An 18,851-nucleotide genomic window follows, 5' to 3' on the forward strand; every position below is an offset into this window, starting at 1 on the left:
CATCCTGCCAGGTCAGAACCACCTTCCTTCGCAGAGTGCCTGGCGCTTTGCTGAGCCTTCTTCAAAATCCAGTCCGAGAGAACAGCTTTGCGAACGTTGGATGTCCCGCCGGCACTTGGGAGCACTAAATCCTCACGGGGATCTTCAGGCTATAGAGCAAGGAGGCCCTCGGAGCTTTGCAGAAAGCCCAGTGGAGGCAGCCTCTACCACATGGGCCCTGCAGATTCTTATCCAGGATCTGAGGGAAATTGGGATGAAAAAGGATGCTTGCTCAGCATCTCCCTGCCCCCGAGAGAGAGAGAAATCTTCCTTTACTGCACAGAGGGGTCTTGTCCTGCTGCCCAAGGAGACTTGGAGGTGGATCTGCTTGGAGCCAGTCAGCACAGCACACAGGTGTTCTGGAGCCTGGGTCCCAACCCTAGATTTCCCCACTTTGCAGCTCAATGCACTGCCACTAGCCCATCTGTAGGGTCCTTTGAAGTCAAAGCCCAAGCTTTTTATTCTCTGCGTCCTTTAGGAGAGAATGGATGTAGCATCAGCAAGGAGTCCCCTTTTCCCAGAATGCCAGGCATGCAGCCAACGGAATAATCTCATCTGGCCCATCTGGCACAGGCCTCCCTGTCCATCCAGAATCGGAAGCCAGGCAGAGAGACGTGTCCCTTTCTCAAGGAGATGCCTCGTCTCTGACAGCAGGGATACGCTACCTTGGTCAACCTTAACGGGTTTGTTTGTAGGTTGTCCACCACTGAACCTGAGGGGGAAGAAGCTGCTGGAAGACCTGGAACTAGAAGCTGATGTGCTAATTCCCAGGCCTGTGCCCAACCCTGGCACCAGCCTTCCTCTCTTTGTAAGTTCAAGCGTCCTAATTCAGCACGGAGCCAATCCTGCAGGCGACATTCCTGCCCCGAGCACCCGGTCTGGTGGCTGGAAACCCACCCAGTCAGCTGTTAGCGGCAGCTAGAAAACTGCCCACGTCCCTACCCGCACAGTGCACTACCACTGAGGAAACGGGTCCTTCCTGTCCTGCCTGGGCCCCTGGATTTGAACACAGCTCTCTCTGGTGAGCGGGAGGAGCAGACCAAGGCAGCTGGAGCTTTCCTTAGCTCCCTTGAAGGTGTGCAGAGAGCACCAGGACTCGGTCTGCCCCTTGCTTGGCAGTTTGGCGAGACTGGTACTGCTGAGCTAGGATGCAGCTGCCAAATAAAAGCCTCCCCTGGAACAGGACGCCTGGAATGGCCGGTCACGTTCAGCACTTGGTTGCATTGAAGCACAGTGGGGAAATCAGAAAGGCCAGGCCAGTCCATTGCTGTCTGCGCTGTGTTCTCAAGGCTTGGCAGAACTGCACGTGCTGTTACACACCTTGCCCTGAGAAACAGACTCATAAATGGCCCCAGCTGGAGAGAAGAGTTCAAAGCTTCAAAACGTGCTGTAACTCGGAGAGCTTTACACACCTGCCATCACCGTGGCGTCTGGCCGCCTTCCACAGGAACTAAGTCACTGGGGGCCTCCAGGGGGTGTCTGGCACCTCCCCTTTTGGGGGGAGAGCTCTGCTGCTGCAGGGCGGGGGTGGAGATTGGCTTTGCGTGTGTGGACTTCAGATTTCATTCATTTACTTTTTTAGGTTGATTTGTTTCAGGGGCCGTTGGTGCGTGTGGCTGTTTGTCTTTTGAGAGTGTGTCGCACAAATGGGGGTGTCTGTTGTGAGCGGCTCCATGCTTCTGTCAGAGATGAAAAAGACCAGAGAGTGCACGAGCGATATACAGATTTTGGTGACTGTACGCCGGCGAAACTTGCATTGGCCAAAGTTTGCAGTTAGGCTTAGCCTCTGGCTTTTCAGCCCTGATCCTGCAGAGACTTTACACGTTTAATTCCACTCACGTGAGTTGCTGCATTGAAGCCAGTGGGGCGAACTACTCCTGAAGAAAGCCAAGCCTGTGCTCAAGTGTTTGCAGGACCCGGGCTTAGACTATATGTTCTTCGGAGCAGAGGCAGTGTCCTCCTCTGGGTTCGAAATGCATGGAGCATACTGTAGGCACCGCTGCAGGCCTGTGTGATTTTCAGTGAGCCGAGCCAGATTTCAGTCCGTGAGTCCCTGACCGTACTGGGTGTCCTGCTGCCCTGGTGACGGCTCAGCAGGCAGCCAGCAGGGATTTCAGCATCATCAGTATCTATTGTTCATACCCGTGAAAAGGAGCCCCTCTGAATCATGCATGTGGCTTGTCTGTGTAACCATGTATCTCCAGCACTGTTACCCCCGTCCCCTCTGTTTTTTACAACCACAGCTGAATCTTGTCTTGGCGCATAAGCTCTTGGGGTTAGCACCTAGCGTGATGGGGCCCGGATGTTGGTTGTCACCTCGGACTGTTATAGATATAAATAATAAATGACCGTGTTACACAGACTGTGCGGCTGCTGTCCCTGGCCACTTGTCTATACGCTGATGACCAGCTGGACTGGGGCGGGGGGGAGAAGAGATCTTCCAACCTACCTTTGGATGTAGACCTATACAATTGACCAAGTGTGGCATGGAGTTTTCACCTTCCCCTTTTGTCAGCCACAGCTGGATTTAAACTATGGAACTAGATGTACCATTGGTCCCTTGCCGTATGGCAGGCTTCCCTTCCCCTCCAAGGATCAGCGCCACTTAACAAGTCCCTATCAGTGTCTCCAAGTCTGGGGCTGGCTCCAGGAAGGTGTCGTAGTTCTCACTTGCCCTCTTCATTCTTGGACAAGGAGAATCCACTCGTGACCCCTTACCCTGCCCCACCTCTTATTCCCCAGCTGGAATTACATCACTTGTGCTTCAGAGACTGGAGAGCAATGGGAACCGCACTTGCTCCCTTTTCATCCAAGGATAGGAAAAATCCTTGTCATTCCATCTCGGCTAACCCCACAGCAGGAGCCCCGACGTGTCCGTCAGGCCATGCGTTCTGCACCAGGGCAGCGCACTGGGCCTGATGTCATCAGGATGCTTGTGAAAACGGTGACCATCCCAGGTTCGTTAGTCTGTGGTCGCTTTCTCCGCCATTAAACTCCACATAGAGCCCAGCGGCAGAGGACTCCAGACCCAGAATAGGACGCTATTCTTGCTGGCCACAATCAACCTTCACAAAGAGCTTGGATTGCAACAGTCACTCTCAGCATGAGCTTATAACTTATTCATCCTCTGAGAGTGCGGCCGGGGAAGGGAACTTAACCTGCTCCCCTCTGGTTGTGACAGGAAATTGTCCGCTTTGTAGGGCTTGTTCCTTTCAAGCTCACAGATCTCTGTATAACCGTTGAATAAACACCAATACCTGTAAATCATCTAAGGGCAACAGAGCAGCTCAGCGTTGGAGGGGAGAAGGGACCTGAAATTTCCCTCCTTGATGTTGCTGGTAACTTTCTTTTATCTAACTTCAAACCATTTTGCCTTGTGTGGAGACGAGCCAGGCCCCGATTTCAATGCAGCTCTGATCTGAATTTGTAAAACCTGTTCTCCGTGAAGGGTGAGTATCATGGGGATTTGGGGAGGGGGCTTGTTTCCTTGAATGAATGTGTATTATGGGCCTGGAACCCGGAGGGTATTGCAACGAGTGCAGTGTCTGAGATGGAACCCCAAGCAAGTGTGCCTGGTAGAACGCCCCGAGCCAAGCCAAATGGGAAAGGACCAAAGTGATGGGGGAAGTCGTTTAATTCCCAAGCCTCCGAATTACAAATGGAGAGCTCGGGAAAGCAGCGTGTCCTGGAGAGCTGGGACTCTGAGAGAACGTTCATTAATGAATGCAAGCAAAGGATGTCACTCACCTGTATTTCTCCCTTGTGCACCCACTCGACGCTCCTGGCTCCTGCGCTTGGGCGGAGACCTGCTCCTCTCCCCCTGCTGCCTGGGGGTTTTCCAGGCCGCTCAGTTCCCTGCCTACACTGGGAGCTCCCCAGCAAGCCTCATGGCCTAACCAGGCCAGCCTTTGCACTTTGCGTACTCTTCGAAGGTTATGAACAAGGTAATTGCCTATGCTTATAAGCTACCATGCAGCCCTGTCTCAGCAGGCACATGTATTCTTAAGGTGAAAGCGTTACGGAGAAAACAGTAAAAACAATAAACCTACACACAGCTAATAAGCTCACCAGAGATCGCCCCCTACTCCAACAAGGACTCTGGCAGGAGTCAGTCCTTCAGCGCCCCCCACGGGGTTTGTCTGTGGTCACAAGTTCATAGCTGCTTTTTCTCAGAACGAGAAGCCATGCGCATAGGTTAGCCTTCCTTTTGTACACGCACGTCTCTGCTGTTCAGAGACCAGGCCTAGGTAAGCGGCCGGACAGTAGTTCTCTCCTTGGGGCGTAGCTTCAAAGGGGTTGGTCTGGAAATGGGAATTGCATTGACCTCCCCCAGGGATTTCTAGGAACCTCACTTGACTTTGTCTCCAAAGTTCCTCCTGCTCTGGCACGTCGTTTAAAACAGTCCTTTGCCTCTCCTGCCTCCCAGGGTTCCCACTGGCCACGCTCCCCCTCGAGAAGCTGGCACCCCACAGTAATACATAAACTCAATGAGGTTTCCCAAGGAGCCGGTGGGAAGTTGCCGGCTCTGACCCAATGGGCCGTCAGGCAAATCCCTTGATAGGAGCGGGAAACGCTGGCCCAACGTCAGCAGACTGCTCAGGGAACGAACAGGTGCAGACCTAGCCACAGGGTCCCTGTCCCCGTCTCCTGACACCGCTCCAGCCCCAGCCCAGCCGCTCTCCTTTGAGTGCAGCTGCTTAGCATTTGGGATGGGATGCGTTTTAATAGCTGAAATGTCCTCTCTGTGGGAGTTCAATGGGATAATAGGTCTCTTCCATTGCTGCCTGCCTGTGCTGGTCTGCTGTGCTCTGAGTGCTATTGTACTGTCACAGCAACGTTCCCGCCCTCGGCCCATTGCGAGCGCAAGGACAAGGGAGCAGTGACACACCAAGGGGCTGGGGGTGGGGAATGACATCAGCAAACTTGCAATTAGCTGCTGGCATGTTGACGAGGTAGGAAGATGGCCCATCAATATAAAGCCCTTTGCTCCCCTTATCCCATTTTGGAAGGAGCACAAGATCAGACGGCTTCCGTGAAGCAGCCGCAGTACGTTTTGCATGTGGCCCGGCATGGGTGCATGCCGGGTTGGCATTTGGTCACCTTAGTGCCGCTCGTCTCTAAACTCCGCCCCCACGGGTGGGGAACGAGGCTGAGCCGCGCAGAGCTGGTGACGTTCAGGGACGAGGCCTAGGCTTGGCCCAGTCCCACTTGGCCTGGACATGCAGAAGCTGTTAAAAATGTGCTGAGTGGGTGTTTGTTTTTATTTAACTTCTCATTATTTCGCTCTGTGCTTTGTCTTTGGCCCTTCCGGGAATTAATTCCAGTGGAGTCTCCAGCCTGCATCAGCAGTTTTGAAGTTGCTGTACAAAGCCGCGTGATGTGATTTTTGTTAAGTTCTTTTCCATATTAATTAGAACATGCTCTTGTAAAATGATCTGGTGCTTTATCATGGCCAGGCGGTCTAATCGTCGTCGTTAAAGGGGCAGCAGCCTTTCTGTTATCAAGAGAAATGGTCTCATCCATCTCCGTTCCCCGGGAAAAGCCCCTTAGAGCTAGTTGGTGTGTGTCTCGGTGTGGAAAAGGGGGGTGTTTTGTGCCAAATATGGGCTCGGTTGGGCGAGTCATTTTGGAGAGAGGAGTGTAAAAAATCCAACTGCTTTTCCCCCAGTTGGAAAATTCCTCACACTTTTTGGTCCCACAGCCGGCCATCCCATCAGCTTTGCCGGTTGTGTGTTAGCCACTGCAGGGGGATTCCTTGTGCCCATGGACAAGGCTGGGCACATTCCAGCCTATATAAAAGACCAGAAGCAGCAAAATGGGGGACAGTAACTGCTCAGGCTCTCCCATCCCCCTCCTGTGCCATGCTGGTGCAATCACGCCATCATAAACTCGCCACCAGCCCCCCCCCCCCCCCCCCCGGGGCAGTATGCCTGGCGCCCTGCGGCCTGGCCTTTCCTACTCACATGAGCCCAGTGTGCACGATCTAGAGAGGGCATCCCCATGGGCAGTGAGGCTGGGGCAGAGGGGGCTGTATTTCAAGCTGGGGAGTTTTATCCTTGGGCGTGTTGCAGGTCCCCTGTGCAGTGAGTTTTCCAGTCTGTTAGGCCTGGAAATGCTCTCGTGCAGTGCAGGCCTGGCTGGCTGACTCGGTTCATGGTGCTCGACTGTAACGGATTAGAAAGGCAGCCTTGAAAGACCTGCTTTTCCTCCTCTTTCTTCCCCTCCACACCTGCACGTGTCTGTGCTGTGTGGCTCAAAACCCACGGAAGCCCGCAGCTCTGCGACCTCCGGCCCCGTGGCGGTGTGAGGAGGGGATGCATTCCTAGGTCTCCCTATCCCTGAGCGTCCGACGGCAGCTGTGGCAAGGATGCAGAGCCTGTTGAGAAGGGGGCAGTCGGGGCATGCTGGGAGAATATCTATTGGCAAATGAATGTAAGGCAAAATATGGGTGGTTCTGTGTGAAGAACGAAACGATGTCTCGAAAAGAAGCCAGTTGCTTCCCTCCTTTGAATGGCTGCGAATGCATGGACGTCAGCCGTTTCACACAGCAGCCGTGCGCGCAGGAGGCAGGTTCCCGCAAAGAGCCTGATGATTTTAGGCTCCGAAAGACTAGGAAGCCAACAGGTGTTTAAAATAATCTTGTTCCACTGTGCGTAGGGGTGTGGGATTGGAGGAGTTCTGTGGGGAGCCAATTCCTACCCGGGCTGCTAGTTGTGTTACACAGCTGGTGGGGGCTCTAGCAATGGGGGCTGTTGGGTACCAGCTGCCTGTGGATCGAGGCTCTAGCATCTTTTCCCTGCAGGGAAGGTTTTGTTAACTAGAATCATGCAGAAAGCTGCAAAAAGCGATTGCTAGTCAGAGCAGCATCTTAAGGTTTTGTTTTTTTTTCAAATTAGGGTTGGAAGAGACCTCAGGAGGTATCTAGTCCCACCCCCTGCTCAGAGCAGGACCAATCCCCAACTAAATCATCCCAGCCAGGGCTTTGTCAAGCCGGGCCTTCAAAACCTCTAAGGAAGGAGATTCCACCACCTCCCTAGGGAACCCATTCCAGTGCTTCACCACCCTCCTAGTGAAACAGTGTTTCCTAATATCCAACCTAAACCTCCCCCACTGCAACTTGAGACCATTGCTCCTTCTTCTGTCATCTGCCACCACTGAGAACAGCCGAGCTCCATCCTCTTTGGAACCCCCCTTCAGGTAGCTGAAGGCTGCTATCAAATCCCCCCTCACTCTTCTCTTCTGCAGACTAAACAATCCCAGTTCCCTCAGCCTCTCCTCGTAAGTCATGTGCTCCAGCCCCCTAATCATTTTCGTTGCCCTCTGCTGGACTCTCTCCAATTTGTCCACATCCCTTCTGTAGTGGGGGCCCCAAAACTGGATGCAATACTCCAGGTGTGGCCTCACCAGTGCCGAATAGAGGGGAATAATCACTTCCTTCCATCTACTGGCAGTGCTCCTACTAATACAGCCCAATATACCATTAGCCTTCTTGGCAACAAGGGCACACTGCTGACTCATATCCAGCTTCTTGTTCACTGTAATCCTCAGGTCCTTTTCTGCCGAACTGCTGCTTAGCCGGTCGGCTAAGAGGTTAGGATTTGGGATGCTACCAGAGTAAAGGGAGCCAACATTTTGTTAGTCTCATGTGCACACGCATGCACACACGAGTACAGATTGGGCTGAAACGTGAATGCTGCTCTGGGATCTCCGTAAAGCAGCGTCTGAGCGAGAGGTGGGGCAGAGAGCTAACTCTGACGGCAAGTTGTCCCCTCCATCAGGCTGGCACAGCTCCAGTGAGTTCAGGGGCCTGGCGCTGGTGTATGTGAGAGGCGAGTGCAGCCCAGAGCGTTAATAGTCACAAGTGAGAAGGATTCAGCAGCCCTAGTTTTCCGTGTACAGGACCGGGTCTGTATTTCTCCTGCGGCCTGCCTCCAGCACGCTGAGCCTTTCATCCCTTTAATGGTGATGAACAAAGCTGAAAGCCTGGATTTGTCCTGCCTTTTCCTCGGCTTTCTCCTGCCTAAAGAGCAAGGAAGGCTAAAAAAGATTAAAGTTCTGTCTATATTTTTACCTCGGCAATCTGAGCCGTATCAAGTCTTGTCTGTTCTGTTCCTTGCTGAGGGTCTGTCTCGTTGGAAGACCGAAGATCTCGAGTGGAAGCTTTCTCAGCTCTTACTCGACACTGCAGATGTGTTTTTGTCAACTGTGTAATTCAACAGCTGTTGAACAAAACACGTTTGAACCCAGCTACAGAGCCCATCCCCTCTCCATTGTTCAGGTTTCACTTGCAAGGTATGTGTAATGTTCTCCTCCTACCACTTCTCCAGCCTTCCATCCCGGCTTCCAGGAAGACCAGGTCAGACAGGTCCTGAATGGCTAATGTACAAAACCAAGGAGAGAGAATATAAGAAAAAGAGCCCTTCCAGAGCCAACCGAAAGAGGCAGGAAAGGCCCCACCTCAAGTTTTCCCCTTTTGCTGGGCGCCCTTAAGGCGAAGAGGGTGGTTCTGCAGTGGTTTCCTTGAGCAGCAGTCTGTGAGGGCTGCAGGCAGGGTGTGCCAGTGACGTACATCGGACACAAGCTTGTGCTGTGCAGGGGGTGATGAGTTGGGGCTGGATCTGTACACGCTGTGGATTCCGATGGATAATGGGAAGTTCTGGTATGAAAATTTGCTGTGTCGTGAATGCCTACATCTCCATGGACCCTCCCTTCTGAGGAGTCTTGTAGTAGGTATGCACCAGACAGATACACTAGAAGGGGCTTGGGATTTAACGACCCTATCCAGGTGCAAACATCTGGGACGCTGGATGAGCAGCATCCTTAGAAAACCACTTTAGCCGATTCCTCTGAAGTGTGGAAGCTGGTAGGAGCAGTGGAAACTTAGCAGGAGTCGAACAAAAGCGGCCACGTGACCGGGAGGGGTTTAAAGAAACACAGGAATGGGGGCCAGACAAGAAAAGGGAAGCGTGGGGTCGGGAGACAGCAGGGACACAGAAGCTGGATGAGGGGCCTCATGGGCAGCCTCATGGCAGTGCGGTCCTGCCCACTTTGCTGAGCCCACATGGCTCCAAGGACTCTGGACAACCCAAGGGACTTGGAGCCCAGCCCAGAGAACTCCCTGGAGTGATGCAGGAAGGGAGGCAGGGACGTGTGCCAGATGTGCGTTGTTCTCTGTGATCTGTGCTGTACGTGACTGAGTATGAAAGAGCAGAAAGGTGTTAAACTGTGCGCCGTGTGTGTGTGATGACTGCCTCGCAGCCCTGCCTGCCCCTGAGCGCACTAACCAGTAAACCAAATGCTTCACATCTTTTGCGGGAAGGGCGTGTTTGAGTAGCTGCGGTGTCTCGGGGGTCAGTGCTGGCCCTGGAAGCCTACGGCAGGTGGGCTGAGGAGCCCCACTTCCGAGAAGACGGAACAGATGGAGAGTCAGTGCCCAGGAAATGTGCCAGAGGCGCCAAGAGAGAAACCAGTGATGCAGCCTGCTGAGACTCCTGAAGTGTCACACGCCCTCGGGGATCCAGAGCAAAGAGGGGTTTATTCCCCTCCCAGCCGTGCGAGTAGGTAGCAGGAAGCGGGTGAGGCAGGGGAGGTGCATCGTAACGGTGCCTAAAGAAACTGTAGAAAGGTTTCCCTGCTGATTTTCAAACCTTCCTCTTTGATACCTTTAATACCTGTCCTTCCTTTCAACCCTTCCCCAGGGCCCTGTCTCTCAGCCGCCTCTTAGAGTGCATGAAGCCAGCTCAGGCCTGGCAAGCAGTAATCTTGCTAACAATTCCCTTCCCTTACAGGTTATGAAGGGAAGCCATCTGTAAGTGGGTTTCTCTCTGAGACAGCCCACGAAAGGTTTTCTTCCATCGGCAGCGAGCGAGGGAAATTAGCAGGAGCTGGAGAGGTTTATTTCGACGTTTGAGCTGCTAATTAAAAGGAGAGCGCCGGGGAAAGCTGGCAAACTCAAATAGTGAAATAAGAGATGATCTGATTCTGAAGCTCACTGCAGTGCGAAGATGTGGTCATGCATTGGTAACACAGCAGGGACTGATGGGCTTCTCTGCAGCGCCTTCTGATCCCTCCCCGTACTCCCATGGGAGCAGCAAGCTGCGTTCTTTGCCTGTTTGGCATGTGCGCTGTAAGCGGATTGCCCAAGTCCCGGCTGCGCAGCACGTATCTGCCCAGCTGCAGAGGTCAGGGTTACTGCCTCTTGGCTGTTCAAGGAGGCCACTGGGTTGAATGTGATGACGAGAACGCAACTCAAAGCTAGCCAGCCATTGTGTGTGCACAATGCACGTGCGAAACACTCCTGTCCCCGCTGTGTCTGCGTGCACGTGCTCACCCCCAGCCTGGGCAAAAGCGCACAAAGCAAAATCAAAGAGGAGCCCAAGGAAACCAGTGGAAACTTAGTGCACATGTGAAATGCCCAGCCCTCAAGTGTGCATCTCCAGCAGTCCCACTCTGCCTGTTGGGTGGAGTTTGGCTCCTGTCCGTTGTCAGTCTTGGGTGGCTTGAGCTCCTCCGATTGGCTAGAGGACAGCTCGTGGGTTCAGGGACGCTCTCTTTTGTTGCTTGGAGAAAGGTGTATTGTGCTGGTACCAGTGCCTAGTACACTCCCAAGGTCAAGTATTCCTCCTCTGAGGCCTGCTCCACTCACCAGAGCTCTTGGCTCAGAAATGCTCGTTGTTGTGTCCACAGCCTCCGCACATGTGCACGAAAGGGTCTGATTCATTGGGTGAGGGTTGTTCTGACTGGGGGATTCTTTCCCTCTGCCAGGAAACCCGACACAGGATTAAGAGACGAGGCCATTTGAATTGGCCGAGCGGCGAGCGGACACTGACAAACTGTTCTGAAGTGGCCTTGCAGAACACCATCGTTTATCCTTCCCCTTTCCTCCAGGCATCTGTGACTCAGTCGTAGGCCCCAGGCATGGCAGCTAACCCGTGAGCTGCATCCTAGCCAGCTTTCCCACCGCCTTCACTCCGGCTAGGCACTCACTGAAGTCTACGGCTCTTTGAATGAGTAAGGACTTGAGGGTTTGGTCCAGTGCCACTAGGAAGTGTACGTTGCAAATGCCCCTATCGGAGTATCTCAGCGCCATGTATAAAGTCTAGGGGGAAACAAGCAGGGGATAAAAGCACTAAAGAACCCTAAGTAAGCACAAACTGAAGGGCATAGTGGCCATTCAGACGGCCAGGGGGAAAGGCTGCTAGCTGGGTAAAGGGGTGGTTTGGGATGTCTTGTGTATAGTCCGACAGACAAAGGATTGAGCGACGTGCATCTCGCCTCCCCGGCCGCTGGATGTGTAGGTGCAAATCTGCCGATATCCGCAGACCACGTTTGATCAGATCAGATGCGGATACACATTTTGTATCCATGCAGGGCTCTACTTGTAGGTTTGATCCCTTCTCCCAACCTTTCCTGGCCCTTCTCTTCTTAGGCTGGCAGCTCTTCGGGGCAAGATGTCTGTATCGCTCCCAGCACAACAGGCTCCCGATCCTGGCACACGTCGTGTCAGTAATGAAGCTCTGACCCCGCTCAGCAGCGAGATCAGACAGGGCAGCAGCCTGTGAAGGCCTCAGACGTTTTTCAGAGAGAATTGTTTTGTGTACGTTTTGCCCAGTAGCACAAAGGCCGTGTCTCTTGCTAGGCGATTATCGGTGCGGTGGGAACGATCACTACTTAACTACCTCCTGAGGGGGATTCCTAGCGTCCGCGCCGCGCTTTCCAGAGAGAGCAGTGAGTGAGGAAGTGAGGGGGGCTACTCCGTGGCTAGAGAAATGAATCGTGCAGATTTCGAGAGGGGTGTCATGAGCCTGTGCGAGTTTTAGTTGTGTGTCAGAAGGAGAGACGGGAGAGTTGAAATGTAAACTGCTGTAAGCTCCTTGGGGCAGGTAGCATCGTCTGTACAGCTCCTAGCGCGACGGGGGGCCTGGGCCGTGACTGGGGCTCCTGGGTGTTATGGGAATGCAAATAACAACTAATGATGGGGTGGCCAAGCGGCGGCAAAGGGGGTGTGATAAAAGGTAGCTCTCGAGTGTAAAGGCCAGCACATTAACCCCCACAACGGCCTTGCTCTTATCCCAGCGCCTACCAGACGTGTGTCTCCAGCACAGAAGAGTCACGCAATGTGACGCGCAGCACGGCTGGAGTGTAAGGCAGATTGAGCCTGGTGCAGGGAGAATCTGTGGGACGAGCGTAGCAGGGGGCTGAGCGTCGGGATCGAGGTGCCTTGGCAGTGCAGGATGTGGGGAGCCCTGAACTGGAGCAGCAGGGGGTTGGGGGCAGAGCTGAGAGAGGCAAGTTTGCACAGTGCCTGTAGTTTTGTCTGGATTTATCCAAGGTGCCCAACCCCTTAAGTTCATGAGCTCGTGGTCATCAGGAAAAGTAGCTACGGTAGCTGGCCTGAAGGCTGCAGTATGCAGGGCTGTGTGTGACCCACTAGCGGGAATTCCACTGTCTTGTGTTTTTTCACAAGTGGGGAAGTCCCCGAACTCTTAGATCTGCTCCTTAGCCTTAGGGTCAGGGATTTCCCCGTGTGTGTGTGGCTAAAGCAGGAGCCGGAGCTGCAGTTCTCCCAGCCCCTTTCGCTCCAGGCCTGGGTCCCTGGGCACTGACTCCCCATTCTCGTTCTGATGCCCTCTGCAGGTCTTGGAGGTTGTCCGCTCTAACTATGACACGCTAACCCTGAAGCTGCAGGACGGGCTGGATCAGTACGAGCGCTACTCGGAACAGCACAAGGAGGCTGCCTTCTTCAAAGAACTGGTGAGCTGCCTTCCTGGGTACAAACCCCCAGCACCTCACTCCCCCAGCCTCCGGCCCCGGCTCAGCGTACAGTCACAGCCTAGCCAGGCCATTCCTCTGCTCTGGGCATGCAAACTGGAGGAGGGTTTGGTTGTAGGCCCTGGGAGGTGTGGGGCAGCAGTGGGTTAGAATCAGGAGAGTGCAGGTCTCCACTGATCCAAAAGCCCTGGAACACCTAGTGCTGAGCATGGCTTGGCTAAAGCCCCTCTGAACCCCTCCGTGCCGCAGGCCAGTCGATCTGTGTCTCCCTCTCCCCTCAGAGAGCCGGGGCAGTGTGCAACGGGGAGTTTGCATTAAAGGGAAGCCTGCCAGGGGCATCAGACAAAGCGACTTAACATACTTTTCCTGCAGTAATAGGGCCACCGAAACACGAGAGTGAGCAGGATGCACAGCTCTGGCCAGAAACCCTCGTCCTCGTCCGCCCTTCGCCCTCTCTTGCAAAGCGGGGACTTGAGCCCAGCAGGAAAGGGAAGAAATGCTCTCCTGGTTTTCCCAGGCAGAAGAGCGCTGGGATGGGGGAAGTGTACAGTCACACAAGCAGCACCCAGGCGGGATTAGATTTGGAGTAATCCGGTTGGTTGGCCAGGGTCGCCAGGCAGCCAGCTGGCTGGGCCAACTCCCCCGGGGCTGGGTCTCGAGTGGTTCAGCTCCCCTGATTAGATCCCGCGGGAGCCTGCGCCGTAGCTGGCTTGGTTTGATTGTCCCTGTGCGGTGTCTGGGATCCCGCTTTGACTCCCGAGATGGGAAGTCCTCTGACTCCAGTGGGAGCTTGCACCACCGCTGAGCTGGATTCCAGCTAATTTCTCCCGCTGGTTCTGTCCTGGCTGATTGATGAGTAACTGCTTCCTGCCCACTTTATCATAAGCCGGGGGGGGGGGGGGGGGGTTTACTAACCTTTGCTCTCCTCTCAACGCCTGCCTCTGTGTGTGTGTGTCTGTGTGTGATGGGTGAACACACCGTGCAAAGAGATCCGCGTAACGGCTTCCTGCGTTTTACACTCGGCTCTCAGCACAGCCAGGTGCTGGGACAGCCGCTCGCACCTCACCCGCTGCCCCTCCCCATTCTCCAGCCTTTCTCCGGCTGATTACGTCCAGCTTGGACCATTTACACGGCCCTGATTGAACCTCAGGTGGCGTTTGCAGTTGGCTAAGATTTTCTCTTGAACCATCTGCCCTCCAAAATATTTGCAGCCCTTCTCAGTTTTGTCTCCTCTAAGAATCTGATTAGCATGATCCAGTCCCTCCTCCAGCTCCCTTATGAAAATTCCCAAAACAGGTACCTCTGGGAGCTTCCTTCTGCCAGACAGGAGAGCATTGATAATTACTGTCTAAATGTGGCAATTTACCCACTTGTGTATCTGCTTAATCCCCATTTCTCTAGCTTCCCTGAGAATATCACGTGGTGCCATATTAAACCTCCCTGACTAACAGCCATAGAAAATCTGCTGTATTTCCACTAAGCTTGTTCTCCCACCACTGAGAGAAACCGAGTTGATTAGGTACGATTTGTCTTTGACAAACCCATTTAGCCTTCTTGTCATCACTACCGTATTATTTTTCCCCTCAGTGCATAGAAACTGATGGCTTTACTAATTGTTCTAACAATGTACCACGAGCTCAAGTTAAACGTACCGGTGTGCCGTTCCTGGCTCTCCCGTTCTGCCCCAGAAAAACCGGCTCTCTTCCAAGCCCCGGGATCTTCACTAGGCCCTTTGGAACGGCGCCTGTGCTGGGAAATACATGGCCTGTAACTCCACTGGTGGAAGCTGCTGGTGCGCTGAGACTTGGGGGTTTTACCACCACGCCAAGCTGAGAGACACTGAAACGGCCACGTCCTGCCCATGCTGCACTCTGTGGTGGGGCTGCACTGGAGACAGCACCACTCAGTCCTCGTGGTTCCCGTACTCCTGCCGAGCTGAGTCTGTCTGTTAGTGACGTGACCTGTCCCTCACCCTGTGCCCCTGCCTTAAGCATCCTGCTGCAAGAATCTTTTTCAGCAGGGAGTGACGCACAAGAGCCACTTCTCTCTTCAGCCTTCTGGACGTGTCCCCTTTGCTCCTCCCTGCGAAGCAGCGAGCACAACTCTGCGTAGTCCTTCTGTGCTTAAAAACCCGTGTTCCCCCTCCAGCTCGGCCTTTGCCTCTCCGCTACCCTCTCTCACTAAGGGCAGGGAAAAGCGCCTGGCTTCTACCATCCCCTTTGCACCGAGGCCTCAGAGGCCCGAGGTGCTGCAGTCACATTGTGGCAAAAGGTGTCACACAAAGCGGTGGGGTGGGGGGTACAAATTGGGCTTTCAGTGCATAAAAGACCCCTGGAAAGTTTGGTTTTGTTTTTTCCTCTGAAATCTCAGGGCCCCCAGCCCCCTCCGGTTTTGTTAGGGGTCTCAAGGGGTGTGTTGAGGCTTTAACAAAGGCTTCCTTTCCCAAAAATGTTAATTGGTGGTTGTCGTTAAATAGCTGTTGACACAAACCAGAGTTTTAGACAGTCTGACTCCGGGCTTGTCGCCGGAGGAAAATTGCATGAATAATGAAAGCAGCATAAGCCCCAGTGTGCAAACTCTTATTCTGGGGTAAAAGCTGTATGTCAATTGGGAACAGGTTTAAATTTAACCCCCAAAAAGGCGCTCTTAACCTGAAACAGGAGTGCCACACGGGGTAGACGCAGTTTGACAATATTGGTTTGAATTTAAATTAAACCAGTGCAACTTTCCCATGTAAACAAGGCCTGAAAATCCCTCCCCCACAGTCGCTCCGTGTTCACCCTCTGGGCTCCGACAACACCATCCTTGCGTTAGTTCTCCTGGGACCTGAGCTCTCCGTGTGAACGCAGTCCAGTAACAGGAAGGCCCCTCTCTCCTCCTCAAAGGAACAAGACGGCCTGAGCTCAGTTTCCTCCCGCTTTCCAGCCCGCCTAATGAGGCTTCATCTGAGCTCGTTACCAGCGCAAATTTGGTCCCATTTCTAAAACCCCCCCAAGCCTCATGGCAGGCTCTGGATTGGTCGGGTGGGTCCGACCGCACCCCACGGACAGGCCGCCCCTGAGGTCCCCTGGTGGCGCGCTGCCCCCAGCCCAGAAGCCTGGACTCCCTGAGCTGAGCCCTTGTCCCCAGCACCAGAGAGTGGGGGTCAGTCAGGTACTCTGAGATGACCTGGTAACACCTGGGCAGCTGGCGGCTCTGCCCAGCTGTTTGGCTTGTCGGGAGCTCCGTGGGCCAGACCCTGGGAGCTGCAAAAGGTGGCTGGGGGGCTCTTTGCTGCCCTGGGTCTCGTCAGTGGGTCACTACGCCGCTCAGGGGTGTGGTGAAACTGACTTCAGGTTCTAGTGTAGACCAGGTCTGAATGTATCTGGTGAGAAGATTCTGCTTCAGACGCAGCTGGTGATCAGGTTCTGCCCCAAGCCTGACGCACGCGCTCCCCTGTAATTCTCTCCTCCCTGCCGGGCTGCCACTGCAGACGCTCGCCATGCTTATGTAAAGAGCGAATCGGCTTGTGCTCCTGGCTCAGCTCTCTCCCAATCAGACCCTGCTGCAGCTACTTCCACAGGTTAGTTGTCCAGGGTGTGGAAAATTGGAGCCCCGTGCGGTCGCTGCTGCCCCGTTCACCGAGAGGCCGGGGGCATCTGGATGAAATGGCTGTTTTCTCTCCGCCAGGTTCGGTCCATCAGCATCAACGTGCGGCGGAACCTTGCCTTCAACACGCTGAGCCAGGAGGTCCTTCTGAAAGAGTTCTCCACCATCTCTTGAGCCAGAGCCGCTCAGCTGCCGCGTGGGGCTGGCAGGAGAACGGCCCGTCTCGGCGCAAACACCACCGAGCTGCAGCCGCCTGCCCCTCGCCCGCGGAAGGGACTGCACTTCCTGGGGGCAGCTTCCAGTGCGGGCATTCCTGCAGGACTCTGTGCTCACGGGGAGAGACTCCCATCCAGACACGCGGGGGGCAGATTTAGCTGAAGCGGGGACATTGATGTGCCGGAAGAGCAATAGCGTCATGGTGCCAGGGAGGACGTTGGATGCCATGGGTGTAGGTAGCTGCTTGGGCTGCAGTTCCGGCTGAGGACTAGCTGAGAGATTCCCTGGGGGGGCGGGGGCGGGGGGGGCACATTAGCAAGGCAGAGAGCAGAGCTGGGGTTTTTTCCTCCCCTGAGCAGGGTCACTCCAGATGTGCTGGGAGCGATCACTCAACTTTCTCTGCAGGAAAAATAAATTTCCCGCCACCCCCGTAGGAAGGGGCAGGCTGGCTAAGCAACCAGCCCCTCTCCACCCACGTTACAGGGACTACATGCCGGCACTGAGCAGCCATCGTGTGCTGGGAGCTGCATGGGCGTTTAGCATGGATCCCCCAGAGCCCCTGTCAGAGGTCCCCCCCCCCAACTCACTGCCCAGCAGCCTTGGGGTTCGGAAGCTGCTCATCACCCAGGCGTGGGGGGGTCTCACTTCCAGGGCACTTGGCTGAGTCACTCTGGTCTGATCCTGCCTCCTCTAGCCTGCCCGTGACGTGTGGCACCAGAAGGTCGTGCGTGTGCTGCAGGCTGGTCCTACCCTCGCCGGCGTCCGCCCGGGCCTGGTCTCAGGAATTTCTCAGCTGGAAAACGTCCCCACGACACTCACTGCTCCGCGAGTTTGGTTGTAGTCGCTTTCACTCTGCTCTGGCCTTAAGGCCGGGCCTGTCAAATCATTAGATGTTCCCAGGGCTTTGGGGAGCAGACCCAGCTCCCTTTCTCTCTCCCCCTCCCCCTCCCCCTTTATTACCCCCCAGAGGCTCTGCACTGCCACGACTCCCCGTCCCCAGAGGGCTGGGCTAGCCGAGCCTGCGATCCCCACTCTCCGCATCCCCCAGGGGCCGAGCGGGCCCAGCTGCTCAGTGCCCAGATCTTCACCGGGGTGGCTGGAGCGGCCAGGGGCTCCTGGGCTGTCAGATACGTGCACCAGCAAAATGGGAAGCGTGGGAGGGTCCCACCTCCAGCCTCTGCAAAGCGCTTAGGGAGACCGGGGCGGAGACCTCTCCGCGGGGCAGTGTGAAATGCAGCCTTTCGGCTTTACCTGCTCCAGCACCCAGCCTGTTCAGAACGGTCCCTCTGCACCGATTCCCAGGCTGGCCAATGGCTGTGCCAGCCTGCCCTCGAAATCAAACCAGGCCCTGTGCCCCGTCAGCTCCACGGCGTGAGAGCGCATTGCAGACGTACTCAGCAGAGCCCGATGGAAGTGCCAGCGCCGTCATCTGCATCCACCGTTTCTAGAAAACAAGGAAGTGCCTAGGTGAGGGGAGGCTGTGACTCCCCCATCCTTGCTCTGAGCCACGGCTTCCACGTGAGCGTTTTAAAAAAGTTGAAATCACATTAATGAGCCATCTCCCCACCATGGGCAAGGGAACTGTCCCAGCTAAAACGGATCCTTAGCCCCCTGCTGGCGCACCAGGGGCTGCAGAACATACGGCCTGAGAGACCAGCTGCCGTCCGGTGGCTCCTGCTGCTCTGAGCAGACGACAGTTCGCCTTGACTCGGAGCTCCCTGGCTTGTCGCAGCTGAAGCCAGGCGTTTCATATCGTTTTCCTTCGTTTGCGTGTGACAGCGTCAGCGGGACGGCCGGCGAGCAGCAGCCAGAGCTCGGCCTGCCCCAGGCGAAGCCAGGTCAGCCTGGTGTGATCTGATTCTTCAGCAGGGTGTAAGTGAAAGGGACTCTCCTCTGAGTCCCGGGGAGAACCCTGCCTTCTTCAGTTCTGCTGGGCTCACTTGGCTGAAGATGACGTGAGCTGCTTCCTTTGGCCTTGGTGCCAGCAAACCCCCCCCCTCCCCCCCCCCCACACACACAGAGGGGGCTGAGGAGGACTGGAGCACTGGGTCCCTCTTGCTGATTCAGTTTAGGCTGCACCTAGAAAGGTGGCTGGGGCTGGGAGCAGGGCTGACACCTCCAGAGACCAAGGCAACTGACGCGGTGTCTCAGCTTGTCCATCGACCGCCACGAGATCCCTTCTCTGGATGACGGGACGGCAGCAGGGCCTGCTCTGGGATGAGTGCCGAGGGCAGGCG

General features: G+C 55.1%; 1 protein-coding gene across 1 annotated transcript in view; it reads left to right on the forward strand.

Annotated features, from left to right (window-relative positions):
- The window catches only part of ARMH3 (armadillo like helical domain containing 3), a 171,885-nt gene extending 155,313 nt beyond the window's left edge, over positions 1-16,572 (forward strand). Inside the window, exons 25-26 of the mRNA XM_065408100.1 lie at positions 12,676-12,792; positions 16,480-16,572. Coding sequence (XP_065264172.1) covers positions 12,676-12,792; positions 16,480-16,572 — 210 coding nt within the window. The remainder of the gene's footprint in view (positions 1-12,675; positions 12,793-16,479) is intronic.
- Positions 16,573-18,851: the final 2,279 nt, after the last annotated feature.

Source organism: Emys orbicularis, chromosome 7 (assembly GCF_028017835.1).
Source record: "Emys orbicularis isolate rEmyOrb1 chromosome 7, rEmyOrb1.hap1, whole genome shotgun sequence".
Taxonomy (NCBI): Eukaryota; Metazoa; Chordata; order Testudines; family Emydidae; genus Emys; species Emys orbicularis.